Raw genomic sequence first — 16,181 nt, 5'->3', positions numbered from 1 at the left:
CATGTCCTAGGGCCCTTAGTAGACTCAGTTTCTTCACCAGCAAAATAAACATAATGATAGCTAATATTGATATAGATCTTACTCCACACTGCTGTTCTGTGTGCTTTAGAAATACTGACCCACTTAATCCACACAGCACCAAAAAGGTAGGTGTGTTATAATCCCCATGAGGGACGCCGTGAGGATAAGGAGCTTCACAAAGCCCCAAGATAGAGAAGGGCAGATGGAGGTCACGAATCCAGGCACTTGGCACCTTGTTCCACTGTCCCCAGAGGCCATGATGTGAACTGAAAGCAGAGATGTATGAAAAGCTGGATGCACAGCCCAGCTCCTAAACGGCTGCTACATCCTCCTGCTCTACTCTTGAGGTTTTACACTGGGGAAGATGGAGATGGCCAGAGAAAGCCTTGTTTAACCAAAGTTGCAGAGGGTGGCAGAACATTCAGGCCTCTCATTACCAACTCCCTGTGTTCCAGGCTCGGGGCAAGGTGCTGGTGGGAAGCGGAGTCCAGTCAGACCCAGGCCCTGCCCTGAGAAGTCCAACTAGGAGACCTGCCCCAGTGAGTCCTGAGGCCCCTTCCATATCGGAACTCTGTGAGCCAGGCCTGCACCCTGCACGGAAGGGCTCTTGTTAAACCCTCCTACTTGCCCGGCATCAGTAGCTCCCATGGATCTGGAAGCTGTAGAAAACATGTGTGTTTCCAAATCAGGTCCATTTTCATTCATCTCACTGTGGTGCTGGTCCCTGGAGGGCCAGTTCTCAGGAGACAGATGGGAACAGCCAGAGACAAGCAGGCTACCGCAGGCCACTGCCCTTGCTGGGGAGCCCCTCATCTTCCAAAGTGGGACTAACCTCTGCTTCCTTCATGCCCACCTCCCCCAGTTCTCCCCTCTATTGATGAGGGAAGGACAGCTTTACCTTGCCATCAGCCTGGGCCTCAATCTGCCCATCTGTCTGTCTTCCAACTCTGTGACCACCCCCCTCTTACACATGGCACTGTCCTTCAAATTACCCAGAAGAGCAGTTCTACGACTTGTCCTAATGATAGTAGATAATGTCATTTCTTGGGCACCCACCATGTGCAATGCACAGTGCCTACACATTACACACATTGTTTCAATTAAGTCTTCTAATGATCCTGCAAGAGTGAGTTAACAATCTCCTAGAGAAGCTACTGCAGCTATTCCAAGGCAGCTTATTTCATGATGGGCAGTGCTGGATTACAAAACCCAAACTTTAAGGCTCCCATGTGCCCGTGCATCCTCCCCATCTTTCACCATGTCTAGTCCTACTCCTGGGCTTGAGAGCTGTCTGAAAGCCAACTCAGACGTCTCTCTAATGCCTTCCCATGCAGGGCCTCCCCCCAGCTCAGGCTGGCTGGCTAATGGAGGGCATCACCAGAAGGTTTGGCACAATGGCATTTTGAGAGCTGAAAGAGGACATGGGCTGGCCAGATAGCACGCTTGGTGTGAGGATGCACTCTGGACCTCTTGTGAGGTTGTACTTTTTCTGCGTGGAAAATGCACATGCCTCCTGGGAAGCAGGTCTGGGACCCTGGGAAGGAAGATTTTAGCAAAGCCACCTACAGTGAAATAGCATCCTATTCAGCAGTGTGGGTTTTAGAAGCAGAGAGACCACAGTGACTCGTAGGTGAAGGAAAACTCCATCACCTCTGGGCTCTATTGCTTCGTCTGTAAAATGAGAATACGAGTGTCTGTGTAATAATGTTTTATGAACATTAAATAAGATAATGTATGTAAAGTGCTTGGCACGCACAGTGCACACTTAAATGGCAACAGTTTTATTACCTGCTTTTCAGACTCCCTGGACTGCTTTCCATGGATCCCTTTCCTCCAACTGTTTCCCAGGCATCTAGTGCATCAGGACAGTGTTTTGGGGTGTGGGAGGTAGGAATTCTCTCCCCACTTTATGAAGGAAGTAGATGGAAGTGAAGTGTCTTGGTAAGAAGTATCCAAAACAGCTCCCCATTGTTACCTGCCACCCTCCGCAGCCCAAGCAAACGCCGCTCTGAAACAAGACTTTCTTTATTCACCAGATGGTTCTCTAATTTAGTTGAAGTCTGTGAGTATAAAATTGGATAGTAAATTTTAATTGTAACCCAATAGGTTAGAGTTTAGGAGCCAATGATAGCTTGAATTTCAGAGTAGAAGATTGACTGCTCTGTGTTTTAAAGGGTTGGTTCATGACAAGAAAAGTTGGGAAACACCTTTCTTGAAGGCCTGGACTTAACCCACAGAGCCCCAAGTGAGGGGGCCAGGTGGCCTCCCTCCAGGACAGCCTGAAGCAAGAAGACACTTCCTTCTTCACACTTCCAAAGGTGAGCAGGAACCCCAGTGGCTGAAAGGGGTGGGAAACACTGCTTTGGATTAATCAGTGACTTGTTTCCATACTCAGAACACCAAGGGGTAGAAACTACTCCAGGGACAAGAAGGGGTTGGAAAAAAAACAAATAAGAAAACAGTGATCCACACACAATCCCTCGATTTCACATAGAAGGCTGGACCTCACATAGCTCCAGGCTAATGTGGGCCAGTAAAAGTTCTGGGAAAATCCAACTTAAAAGTCACATTTTTAAAGGAAACCTACTTAGATTTGGAATTTTGAACTCATGAAGAAAGGAGAATAACTTTATATACTCATCCCCGTTGAAATCTTATTTAGATTACTCTCCACCCCATCCACAGAGTAGTATGGGGATGTTCAGACATAATTTCCCTTCCTGCAACCCCCATTTCCACCTTAATTTAGCCAAACACACAGATATTCATTTATTCAGTCATTCACCACTTCCCACATGCCCACTATGTGCCAGGCACTCTACTCTGCTGGAACTTAGAACTACAAAGATAAATAGGGTGCAGGCAGTCTACACATCCAATCATACACACTGGTGCACACAATCGTGTTATCTTCTCATCACTCCCATCTCTCACTTTAACCAGGAATTTGCATGTTCTCCAGGGCCCTAAGAGAATCCTGGTAATTTGAAGCAAACAAAGGTAAGGGTAGAGAGAGACAAAAGGAAGAGAAACGCCTGTAATCCTAGCACTCTGGGAGGCCGAGGGGGCAGATCATGAGGTCAGGAGATCGAGATCATCCTGTCCAACATGGTGAAACCCCTTCTATACTAAAAACACAAAAAAATTAGCCAGGCGTGGTGGTGCATGTCTGTAGTCCCAGCCTCAGGATGCTGAAGCAGGGGAATCACTTGAACTGGGGAGGCGAAGGTTGCAGTCAGCCAAAATGGTGCCACTGCACTCCAGCCTGGCTACAGAGCAAGAATGTGAGGAAAAAAAAAAAAAAGGGGCCGGGCGCGGTGGCTCACACCTGTAATCCCAGCACTTTGGGAGGCCGAGGCGGGTGGATCACCAGGTCAAGAGATCAAGACCATCCTGGTCAACATGGTGAAACACCGTCTCTACTAAAAATACAAAAAATTAGCTGGGCATGGTGGCACGTGCCTGTAATCCCAGCTACTCAGGAGGCTGAGGCGGGAGAATTGCCTGAACCCAGGAGGCGGAGGTTGCGGTGAGCCGAGATCGCGCCATTGCACTCCAGCCTGGGTAACAAGAGCGAAACTCCGTCTAAAAAAAAAAAGGAAGAGAAAAATGAGTGGGGTTGGGGGAGGAGCAAAGACAAGGAGCAAGACCAAGGAAATGGATAGATAAAAATATCAGGATACACATAATGTTTTTATTTATGCATGGGCTACACATACACATACACACATACAGGCAGAGAGAAAAGGCGCCTTGTCGATGAGGACACAGAGACCATCACTTTCAACCTCTGAAAGTGTCTCTTGGTATCTATCAGCTGAGGAGACAAAGGGAGCCTCTTCCATATAGAAAATCCCATGCCCTCACTATAGAAACACACACGCACGCACACACACACACACACACACACACTTCATGCAACAAGCAAGTATGGCGAAATGTGTGTGCCACGAATGGCCCTCTGGACTTCTCGTGTTTGCTGCAGAGGTGCACAGCCCACTACATTCCCTTGGAGAGCCCGCTTAGACATGCCCTCAGGTGTCGGTACCTGCAAACCCAAGCAACTGCCTCGTGATTGGCCTGCTTTTATTTTATGGACACTGTAAATCTTGGAATGAACCTTAGTTTGCACTGTTGCTTTGGCTGTAGATTTTTGATCCATACAGAGCTAAGGCAGGTCACTGACATAGCTCCCCAGAAGGCAAGTGCACAGGCCTGTTGTAGGGAGTAAAGACACTGAAGTCTAAATGCCTGTGCTCAAATCTTCCTTCTGCCCCACCACCTGTGAGGCCCCAGGCAGCCACTGAACTCTGGCCCCTTAGTTTTGTAGCCTGTATAATGGGCTTACTTACTTCAGAGGCTGCTTGGGAGGTGAAATGAATGAATGCCTGCAAAGTGCTTAAACTGTACTAAGATGTTCATAACAGTCAACTAATAGTGATTATTCCCTAGGATGATTATTTTGTCCTGGTCTTTCCTCATTTATATTTGTCACTTTCCTTTGGTATTTATCTCTACAAGCCATTCGAAAGCCCTTTCAGAACAAAGTGTAATATGAATAGACACCTAAGCCAGATACCATGCTGGACAGTAAGTGGGATGAAGTGTTCCGAAGATGAGGTCCCTGCTGGTAGAAGAGAGGGTTATGATTTCTCACTCACATTCCCACCCTCTTCCCAACACATCATTTACCTTTTCCAATTAAGCACTAAGTGGCAAATCCCTTATATATTGAGTACCAACGACGTGAGTCAAATCCCCGACTTCATGGACCCTTAACCGAAGGTCCCTGAGCTTCTCCAATGTATTTGCCATGTTTCTTGTTTCTGTGTGTATGTAGGTTTTTTTTCTGGGGAGAGGGTCATCAGCTACTTCCGTTCAATTCTGAAAGGGCTCCACGACCCTCTAAAACCCAAAGCCCTACTCACACCTCTGCTCCGAAGTTCCCTGGCTTGGTCCCGCCTCTTTCAGAGGGATGGGCTGGTGCCGACAAGCTGGGGGACCTTGGGCGAGTTGTATCCTCTCCCTGGCCTTAGCTTTGTCACCTCCGAAAGAGGGGGCTGGACTTGAAGATCGCCAGCACACTCCCCGTCTCTAATGCCAGGATGGGGTACTGCTTCTTACCTCAAGGTCCCGGAGGACAGGGTGGTCTTCAATTCCTGGGAACAGCACCCGCATGGTATAGGTTCTGTAGTCCAGGAAGGGAATCCCGGCTCCATCCAGGTCACTGGTCAGCTCATGGATGTCCGTCTGCAGCTCGGCAAAGGCTGGCATGAAGAGAAGCCTGTGAGATGGCTGGATGGGGAGGCCCCAGGAGTCACCTCCATTTCAGAATGCTCGGAACCCAAGCCCCTAGGAGACATGAGCAGTGGACCGTGATGGGCAGGAATAACTGGAGAGGCTATGTTTACACAGCTGGGATTGGGATGAATGGCATTATCATGGGAGAAAGACGTAGTTCAAGAAACCTTGTCTTGGGGCTAAAACCTTTCCAAGGTGTGAGTGCGGCGGGGTGGTGGGTGAGGCTGCCCACAGGTCTGTGCTGCTGCTAGGCTAGGAGAGACTCTCCATATGAAGATGAAGGGCTTTGGTTTCCAAAATATGCTAGGGAGAGGGATGTAGAGGGATGGGTAAGAGAAGGAAGAGATGCCATGAGGAAGAGTCCATTCCTGATGCTGTGTTTGGTAATAGATTTCCTTATAAGATGTTAAGAACAACTTCTGATAAAGAAAAACAAGTTTAAAGACACAAGTCTGGACCATGCGGCTCATCAGAGCCATCAAACCTCCAACTGGGGCAGAGACGGAGGCTCAGACACACTAATATAGTCCTTCTGTATAAATAGGCAGGGTATTTCTTTGTGCTTCCTTCCTCAAGGTGATGCTACTTGATGGTGAATTATGACCTGCATGTGAGCATTGCTGTATGTGGTGGCAGCTCAGGCCTCCAGATGAACAGAGTGGCAAGACCTCTCAGGAAAGTCCAGCATGCGGTGCAGACTGAAGTTGTTACATAGCTCCAAAGCTGTCACCATGTTCTGTCCTGGGCACATCCTCCCCCAGGGCCACCCTCTGTCACGGGGGTACTCAGGGGTGAGGCGCCAAGCCCTTCCCTTCTCCACCTTTCTCTTTGCTGTGTGCACACCCACATACGTGTGCATGTGTGCACATGGACAACCAGGACAGATTAACACATGCTGGCAAAGAAGGACAGCCAGTGGGCACTGACTACTAAAAAGTATTTTTCTATTTACACAATCCCAAAAGTAGGGGGGAAATATTTTGTGAACTCAGAAGGGACGAACAAGCTCAATGTGGCTCTAGAGCCTCAAAAAGCAAGCCCAGCACCCAGTGAGCTGTGATGATCACAGAAACACAACACAGCCACCCTAGGAACTGTCAACAGGGACCCCAGTCCTGCTCTTCCTCGTGTGTTGGGTGAGCTCAACACATTTTGGGAGGGCCAAAGCAGACTTCAGGCCCTCAGATTTAGGCTTTCTGTGCCCGGAGAATACCAAGACTGCTCGTTTGACAGAGCCAAAGGGATGTCACCTGGAGAGGCCTCTGCGGCCTCTCCGGCTGCTCATCTCTCCCTGCACCCCTGCACATCTGCACTGGCCACACAGACACAGGGGTTCCTGTTATGTAGACTGACCTCAATAGCAGCGAACCCAACTGCATCCAAGTGGAGCCTGCACCAATGTGTGTGTTTTTGGCATGTGCTGTCACCAAAAGCCCTGGGGAACACTCATCATGTATGTCCTGAGTGAGGAAACACATGTGCGCATGCTTATAGAAGAGTGGGAATATGTGCATGAGCAGTGGGTGCATGAGCACTATTCTGAGTGTGTAAGCATGTCAGGGAGTGTGAGTGAGTGCATATGACAGTGTGTGAGCATGTCAGGGAGTGTGTATATGACCGTGTATGAGCATGTCAGGGAATGTGTGTGTGTGCGTATGACAGTGTGTGAGCATGTCAGGGAGTGTGTGTATGACCGTGTATGAGCATGTGTGCATGAGTGTATGTCAGTGAATGTGTAGGCATGTGAGTGTGAATGTGAGTGTGTATGCATGTGTGAATGTGAGTGCATGGGGCTGTGAATGAATGTGTGTCAATTAGTGTGTATGTGTATGAATGTGAGTGCCTGCATGTGGGTCTGAGTGTGTATGTGTATGTGAGTGCATGAATGTGTATGCATGTCAGTGTGAGTGCATATGTGTGTTGGTGTGTATGCAAGTATGAATGTGAGTGCATGAGTGTGAATGTATGTCAGTGTGTATGCATGTGTGAGTGCATGAGTCTGTGTGATGCACGTGTGAATATGAGTGCATGGGTATGCGGGCATGTCAGTGTGTGTATGTATGTGAGTTGAGTGCATGAGTATATGAGTGCTCATGCACATGTGCATGTGAGCACATGAGTGTGTGTATGCATGAGTGTAAGTGTATATGTAAGTGTATGTGTGAATGTGAGCACGAGTATGTGAGTGCCTGAGTGTATGTCAGTGAGTGTATGTGAATGCATGAGTGTGTGGGCATGTATGTGTGAGTGCACGAGTGAGTGTTTTGAGTGTGCATGCCTGTGTGCATGTGAGTATATGTGTGTGAGTTCATGAGTATATGTCAGTGACTGTATTGTATGAGAGTGTGTGAGTGTGAGCATGTCAGTGAGTGTATGTGGGGATGTGTGGTAATGTGTGTAAACATACGGGTATGTTTATATGTATCAGAAGCTCAGGCCCATGAAGGGCCCAGCTGGGTGTCTTCTGAGTTTGTGTGAAGGATGTCCTGGCTGGCTGTGAAGCCTTCAAGCAGACCCTTTGGCTTGGCCCAGTGCAGCTGACTCCGGGCACCCTGCAAAGTGCTTCTGTGGCTAGTCTGACATGTCCTTTGCTGTAAGATCCCCTCTTCCTACATGCACAGCATAGCTTGCCCCTAAAGTCTGAAGCCAAGGCTCCCTCCTGGGGCCTCAGCTGATAATCCTGGACGGGAGCTCCCCTTGGCTGCCCCCTCCCAGCTGGGGTGCTTGGCCCACAGGGAGGAGAAGGAGGGGGTTGGCTTTTTATCAGTCTTCAGCTTTCCTTTAAGTCACCAAGCGCCTCCAACATTCAAAGCTGCATGCCTGCCACACATAAAAGAGATTCTAATCACTACACCTAATTAGAGGAAAGAGTACATTGCGGAGAAAAAAATTAAGCAGCGTAAATATAATAAAAGGCAGTAATTAACAGTCCCACAAGGCGGATGCTGTGTTGACAGCTGAAGGATGTAGAGAGGGATGGAATGGATCCACTTCCCCATCAAAAAGAGCCGTGGCTGCCCTGGTGGGAATCGGTGTGATGTGAGAGCTCCAGGTACGGGGCTGGATTTACTCCATTTATAAATCTACAGCAAAGAACTGGCTCAGCTCCTCCTAGGGTGAGTCACAAAATGATATCCTGGGGGTTACAAGAGTCTGACTCCTAAATTTCCTTCTTGGATTTTGTGTAGCTGATTTCACTTTATGGTGGTGTTTGTGATTTTTTTTTAATCGAAGCTGTGAGACACCCTTCCTTCTAAATCACAGATCAGCCCTACAGCCTTACCTTCTTGCTCAAGGAAGAAAGCTGAAGATTGCTGAAATGTGTCATGTTAAGGCACCCCCAGGTCTCCCCTTGACTACATTGCAAAATCCACTCAGCCAGGATTCCAGGTCTGGAGGCTGCTCTAGTGAGGTGGAGAATGATCCTAATCTGACACCTTCAAGGAGAGGGCGAGGAGGCCTTGGTCTCTCTGGTGTTGCCAGGGTGGGGCCTGCTTGGGTATAGGTGTGGTTTGGGACATAGGTATAGGGACTATAGAGTGAGAGGCTTTATAGGTAGGATGCACAGCCTCCAGCACTGCTCACAGCTGCCCGGCCTGCTTGCTTGTAAATTAAACACCTATACATACATATACACACATAAACACACACACACACACACACACACAGCCTCCAGCAATGCACACACAGCCTGCAGCAATGCCTGGCCTGCTTGCTTGTATATGAAACATAAATACACACATACACAGATATGAACAAAACATATATACACACACATGCACACAGAAACACACAGCCTCCAGCACTGACCACTGCTGTCTGGCCTGCTTGCTTGTATATGAAATATACACACATACATAGATGAACACACACACACACACAAACACGCACGCACCCAGACACACACAGCCTCCAGCAGTGACCACTGCTGTCTGGCCTGCTTGCTTGTATATGAAACATATACACACACATACATAGATGAACATACACACACACGCACACAGACAACACAGCCTCCAGCAGTGACCGCTGCTGTCTGGCCTGCTTGCTTGTGTATGAAACATATACACACACATACATAGATGAACACACACACATACACACACAGACACACACAGCCTCCAGCAGTGACCACTGCTGCCTGACTGCTTGCTTGTATGTGAAATATATACACACACAATGTGCACACACACATACACACAGACACACACACCTCCAGCCTCCAGCACTGCCCACTGCTGCCCAGCCTGCTTGCTTGTATATGAAACGTATACATACATATACGCAGATGCGCACGTGCACACACCCACCCACATGTGCACACACACACACAGCCTCCAGCACAGGGCCTCTCAGTACCTTCCTTGCACTCCAGGGCCACGCGGGACTCCAGGTTGTCCATCTGCATCTGCAATCGCTTCAAGGTGAGGTCACTTTCTCGGGACTTGCGTTTATAGGCGATGAGCACGGCCACGATGAAGATGATGAGGAGGCCGCCAGCCACCGCGATGCTCACGATGGCAGGCAGGCTGAGCGGGCTGTCGGGGGCGATGTACACCATCCCCGGGGAGTACTCCATGCCACCGACACGGGCCTGGGGCACACAGGGCAAGAGGGAGCTGGGTGTGAGGACACAGAAGCTTTGGCAACAGTCCCGAGTCACCCATGAATTGGTGACCAGGGCAGGATGCGGGAAAGGAGACCAATCACTGCTGTTGAAATAGACAAGAGGGCATGAGGGGCTGGAAGCGGGACAGGCACAGCTCAACAGAGCTCACCTCCACCTGGAAAAACCCACCTCTTATTCAGGAGCGAGTTTTGTCATCTTCATAAGGAAGCAGCATACAACTGGGACCTAAACACAGTCTGCCACCAATGACTGGCTCCTCTAAGATTTATACCCATTGTAAGGGTGGACAACTGAGGCACAGAACATGATATTCAGATATTACGGACTTCCCTGAGCCAGCAACGGCCTTATTCTTGAAGGCTTTCTTGCTTGTGGCAGGTGATTTAGCAACTGCTTAATGCCGTTTTGCATTTTCCTTATTTTTGCACCAGCCAGCATGGAAAGAATGACAATACAGAAGGGAGAAGCTCAAGAGTGGACATGAAGAAGGAACTTGGGGTGTGGGGTAGCTAAAGGGAAGTTCTTGGTGGGCCAGAATCCCCTCCTGGAAATCCCTGGTGGCTGAGATGGAGCTGGGCCGCTCACATCTGCATCCCTCGTGCCCGCTCCAACCAGGATGGGGTTCTGCCAGGCTCACCATCACTTTGTGCCTGCCAATGAGGTTGGGGGACTCGCAGAGCAGCTGCACATCTGACACGGTCACGGTGCACGGCTTCTCCCCAACCAGCACGGTGTAGTTCAGCTTCACATTGCCCCCAGCCACGGGGGGGATCAGGTTCTTGCCCTGGACAGATGGGAAAGCCCCAGTTCCCACCCAGAGTGAGGACCACAGCTACCAGCTGGCTCTCACGTCCTCCCACCTGGAGATCCCATCCTGCTGGTGAGCTGGTGAAGAAGCCACGTTTGGCATTAAGTCCGAAAAAAAATCTGTGGCACGTATACTACCATTGACTCTTCCTCCACGTGGGTAATCAATAATCAAAGCACTCCTTTCGGCTTAGCCCAAATGCAGCCTCAGAACCCTTCTCAATGCAGAGTTGGAGTCAGTCACTACCAATTGATTCAAATTGTCATGAGTTTTAGTTAACTGTGACCCATGTTCCAAAGGAAGCCTGTGCTGTGGTTTGCACAAGGTTGCCTCAGAGGAAGCAGTGAGCCCCTGACCTTCCAGTACCTGGACTGTCAGAACAATAAAAGCCTAAGAGTCAAAGAGCCTCTCTTTGACTGGATCTGCCTGCCCTGGATAGAACCAGCCTGTAAAGAGAGTTTTCTTCCCAGTACAAACTCAGAGAGAATATGCATCACTCTCTGGGCTACACTGCAACCTCTGCAAGAGATGCCGGTTGAGAAAAGTGGCAGGAGCCAGTGACTTGAACACCCCCTTCCATGCGCCAGCCCCTCCCCTCAGCCGCCATCCACCCTCACTCCACCTTTAGGATGATGGGTGTGCCAGGCTTGAGCTCCAGGATTCCTGAGGGTCCAAAGGCCTCAAACACCGGGTTGGGATAGTAGGTGAAGTTGGTCTTGTTGAGGATGAGCAGGGACTGGACGTTGTCCAGGATGAAGCCAAACTCCTCGGGCCTCTCAGTCAGGTCTGACTGGTGGTCAGGACCTAGAGCGAGGGCTGGCGCCTGGCAGGTCATCTCAGTCGCATTCAGAACCTCACAGATCTGCGGGAGGAGCCACAAGGCGGAGTCTATGCAGTATCTACACATACCCACAACCCCGGTGCGTGTACCAGGCCTCCCTGGATGCCGTCGGGATAGCACGGGGTTGTCAAGAGGATTAGAGATGGGTCAGGACCACACAAGTGGGCGCTCAAGGAAGAGGCTCTATAGCTTGCATTCAGCTCCAGTTTTGCCCGTAGTGGGTGTGGCAATGGCTAGGGTCAGAAGAATGGAAGAATAAAGGTATAAAACCCTAGGTACCCCAAAAGTAATTGCTTCTCCATGCCTGTACCCCAAGAAGTAAAAATGCCCTTATGTCTGCTCCCCCATCCCACTATCCTAGTACTCAAGGGTGTCACAGGCTATGGATCATCAGTGTATGGGCAGGGAGTCACCTGAGTACTTGGGAAGCCCCACACCCTTTGGGGAAGCAAAGTGTCGCATGGGCAGCCTCCATGAGCCCTGCCAGCCTTGCACTCACGTTGATGTGCTCCTTCCCTCCATGCTTGGCACGGATCTGGGGGTTCTGTATGAGGTCCAGGTGAGTCCCCCATACGGCGATGGGTGTGTTTCCACTGAGCAGGAAGAAAGAAGGAGGCGTATAAATCGTAAGTTCAAGAAGAGCAATGACATTCCACGATGATGACTGACTGAGCTATATGACAATAAAGACAGTGATAACCAGGCAGCAGGGTAATGTTCATGGGGACAAGGATGACAAGCTGACTGCATAGTAATGAAGACAGCCTCTCAGCAGCCAAGGGAAGGACAGTAATGATCAGATGTCTGTGGTCATCCTTTGCTGAGTTCGTTCAGAGCATGGACTCCCCATGGGGACCTAGTCAGCAGCACAGCCCCCTTGGCTCTCCAAGACCTCCTCATCTGCACCAGCTGCCCCTCTGCAACCCCTTAGTGCCTATTCCTCCATCCTTCCCCCGGTCCTCGCCAATCTTGGGACTTTTTAAACATTAGCTTTGGCCTGATGAAAGCCTGGCTCCAGATTGTCCCCACCACACCCTCCAGGGGCTGAGCACAGTCTGTTTCCCCCAGGCAATCGTTCTACATGTTTCCATCTTGGAAGCTTCAGTCAGGCTGAGATCTGGGAAAGGTAGAGGACCCAGGAATGCCAATGTGAATGCAAATGCGAAATGCTCTGGGAATCAGGTCTCCTGCACCCTGGGGTGGCAGAGGACCGCTGACGGGGAGGGCTTAGGAGCTTCACCTTGTGTAGACTTTGAAAAGAAACCTGGATACCATTGCCCATCCTTAGGGCAGCTGAGAAGTAGGCATAAAGGGGTGGGCAGTACTGTAGTGGACTGTCCTCCAGGGAGGCTACTCAAAGAAAAATGAGAAATAGCCTGATCCCCAATCAGAGGAGCATCTTCGAGAAGAATCCTGCTAACTAAAACAGACTTTAGCAAGTTAATTAGCTATGAGTTGATGAGTAAAGAATCCTTGACACACACGCCCACATTCATTTCCACCCATCCATGCATCTGCCTGTCTTTACCTTGCCAGTTGCTTCCCCCTCTCCTTGCTCAAATGCGCGCACGCGCGCACACACACACACACGCATTCACGCACATACAGAGGAAGATTCCTGTGAAACTCAGAGAGGCTTTTGCACATATGACAGTGCTAGAGATGACCTTCTGGGCTCTAGTTATCTTCCCAGTCCTCTCCATCACCAATTCAACACACATTTATCAAATGCCCACCATCACTGTTCATGAGTAACCCAGGCTGCTTATAAGAGCAGAGCCTTACACCCATCCTCAGACTTTGTTAACTTAAACAAAAGCCCTGGAGCTGGCTGGCAGACCCAGACCATGTCTGTCTCCATCCTCTCTCCTAGTGGGAGCATAATGCAGGAACAGCACCTGAGTGCCAGGAAGGGTGACACCTCTGTTTCTATGAGGATGGCACAGAGAAGAACTGAATGACACCAGGCTGTGAATTTCGCAGACAGTTGCAAAGTTTGTTGACTAAGACACAAAGGGCTGCATCAACTTCCCGGGGTCAAATCCCGGCATGGCTTTCTACAGGCGATTTTCTCCTCTCTATGCCTTCTGGTCTTCATCTGCTTTAAGTTCATAGCTAAAGCTTAGAAGCTTTGAGCCTTGTAGAGTAACTGCTGAGGACGGCCAAATCTCATCTCAGCAGGCAAAGGCTGTCTTTCTTTCGGGTTTTAGGCAGGGGGTGGCAAACTCTTTCTGTAAAGGGCCAGATAGTAAATATTGTAGGCTTTACAGACCATATGGTCCCTGTCGCAGTTACTCAACTCTGCTGTTATAGTGAGAAAGCAGCTATAGACAATACATGTACGAATGAGCATGGCTGTGCGCCAATAAAACTTTATTTACAAAAGCAGGTGGCTAGCCAGATTCAGCCTACAGACTGGAGTTTGCTGATCCCTGGATTAAAAAAAGATTGTTCCCTGGACTGGACACATCCCTGCTCCCTACCTCAGCCCAAGGAGCCTGCTTCTGCATGTACTTCCTCCTCAGTTCCCCACATCCCTGAGAACTGAAGCAGACAGTGAGAGGCCTGGACCCAGCAGGGGGCAGGAGGAGGGGCCGAGCCAGGCACTGCACTGTACATGTGCATCTCACTTTAGTCTCTCGGCTGCCTAGGAGGGAGTTGGACAGACGAGGGACTCTGGCCCCAGGGAGGTGAGATCACTGTTAAGGTCACTGGGCTGGTGAGCAGTGGAGCTGGGCTGAGACCCTTCCCACACTGCCCTGACACAGTGATTTCCCAGTGACCTCTGTGAGCCTTGTTGTGGGGTCCCCTCTGTAGCATCGTCTCATTCCCATGTGCCATCCAGGGCCTGGAAAGGCAGACTCATGCCGTGTGCCTGCCCGTTCTCCCCTGATGGGGGACTTACCACTCCAGGAACCCTAGAGATACTAGGATTTCAAAGTCCATGGGTGAATCACTGAATAGGCAGAGGCCCAGAAAGAGTACCAATTTTCCCAAGGTAAATGAAGGTCCCCAAGTCCCTGCCCCAGGGCCTTTCTATACCAACATCCAATGCCTGGTCCCCTCCCTCTGGGACAGGTGTTCAGTGCATCTGGCTGGGCACTGGGAAAGAGCAGGGAACAAGACCTCAACTCTACTCTACCCTCGAGGAGTTTACAGCAGAAGACAGGAGAAATGTAAGCAGGCAGCCAGGAGCAGAGAGGATGCGTGTCCAGATGGGGCCTCCAAGCTCAGGACACAGCTTCCCCCAATAGCAGACCAAGGAGTAGTCAGGCCTGATCTAACTCCTTCTCTCACACACCTCAGCCTGAAGGTGGGACCAGAATTAGCACCTATGTTTATCAGAAGTGAGAAAAGTAGTCTGGCACCCCCAACGGTCACTGCAGCATGAGGACATGACCTTTAGCACAGTGCCTATCCTTGAATTGGAAAAGGTGGGCTCTTGCTGTTCAGAGCTTGGCCTTCAGGCTGGGCTTGGCACAGAGGTGCTCTCAGTCGAAGGGGGGAACCACAGTAGTAGGAAGGTCTGATTTGGGGGTGTGTTTGGAACCAATCCCAGCTCATCAGTCACCCAAGCAGGACTGGGCCCTCTGAAGTCTCCTTGGCTTTTGAGAATCAGGGAAGGGAAACACAGGTGCAGAAGCATTAAGGTCCGCTTGGGCCAGCTCCTACCTGACGATGCTCCATTCTGGCTCGATCCTCACGATGGTAGGGTCTTCCACGTACTGGAAAACCAGGTCCTGGTGGATCTTGGCCCTGTCCACCTGCACTGACACCTTCATCTCCAGCACCTCATCTGAGGACGTGGTGTTGCAGACAATGTAGGATGGAGATCGCCTGGAGGGCGGGAAGACAGAGCACTGGGCACGTGGTGTTGAAGAGGACAGAGGTCCTGAGTCAAGGCTTTCCCACACCCCTCCCTGCATGTCAGGGTGCTCAGAGACCATGGGTGGGTGCTTTCAGAGAGAAAGCTGGAGAGCCAGTGTCAAAGACTCTCTCCTTGGTCATACTTTAGACAGGTTCCTCTGAGCCCCAGGCCTCATCTAGCCTGTCTAGCCCCGTTTTTAGCATGAATCCGGCTAAGTCTGTTTGGGGAGAATCCTCCCGCACCTGATATCTGATCACCCTGGCCTGCCTTCAGCAAGAATCATGTTAAGTTGGTTTAGCACGAACCTGCCTACTTTGATGTCTCCTCTTAGTGATTTTCCATTCACTGAGCCCCTTATTCTGCTTGTTGGCTATAAACCCCCTGCTGTCTTTGCAGTATTTGGAGTTGAGCCCCATCTGTTTCCCCTGTTGCAGTAGTCTTGACACCAATTGCAATCCTGAGTCCTGAGAAAAGTCTTCCCTACCATTGTAACAAGTGTGAGAATAACTGTTTCCTTAACACTACCAATGCCAGGCCAGGCCGGGTCTGACTTGGGGATTGACGTAGCCCTCAGCACAGCTCTCTCAGGGAGGAAACCTCTCTCTAGGGAACTTCAGGCCAGCTGAGGGAGCATCTCTAGCCGCATCATCTAGAGTCCTTCACTGGATGTACCTCCTGCCTTGCTCCTACCCGCTAGGCTTCAGTTCATGGC

At 50.2% G+C, this 16,181-nt stretch overlaps 1 protein-coding gene across 2 annotated transcripts in view; it reads right to left on the bottom strand.

The window, feature by feature from the left end:
- The window catches only part of PLXNA4 (plexin A4), a 456,164-nt gene that overhangs the window by 46,504 nt on the left and 393,479 nt on the right, over positions 1–16,181 (bottom strand). For both annotated transcript variants that reach the window (XM_064373437.1, XM_064373439.1), the window contains exons 16-21: positions 15,274–15,438; positions 12,101–12,194; positions 11,383–11,622; positions 10,590–10,736; positions 9,682–9,916; positions 5,146–5,288 (exon numbers count right to left, since the gene is read on the bottom strand). In XM_064373437.1, the coding sequence (XP_064229507.1) occupies positions 5,146–5,288; positions 9,682–9,916; positions 10,590–10,736; positions 11,383–11,622; positions 12,101–12,194; positions 15,274–15,438 (1,024 nt within the window). The remainder of the gene's footprint in view (positions 1–5,145; positions 5,289–9,681; positions 9,917–10,589; positions 10,737–11,382; positions 11,623–12,100; positions 12,195–15,273; positions 15,439–16,181) is intronic.

The sequence above is a fragment of the Aotus nancymaae genome, unplaced genomic scaffold (assembly GCF_030222135.1).
Source record: "Aotus nancymaae isolate 86718 unplaced genomic scaffold, 86718_ANA_hifiasm-v0.15.2.pri h1tg000002l, whole genome shotgun sequence".
Lineage (NCBI taxonomy): Eukaryota > Metazoa > Chordata > Mammalia > Primates > Aotidae > Aotus > Aotus nancymaae.
The sequence above is the reverse complement of the archived record's forward strand: the minus strand, read 5'-3'. Positions and strand labels throughout refer to the sequence as shown.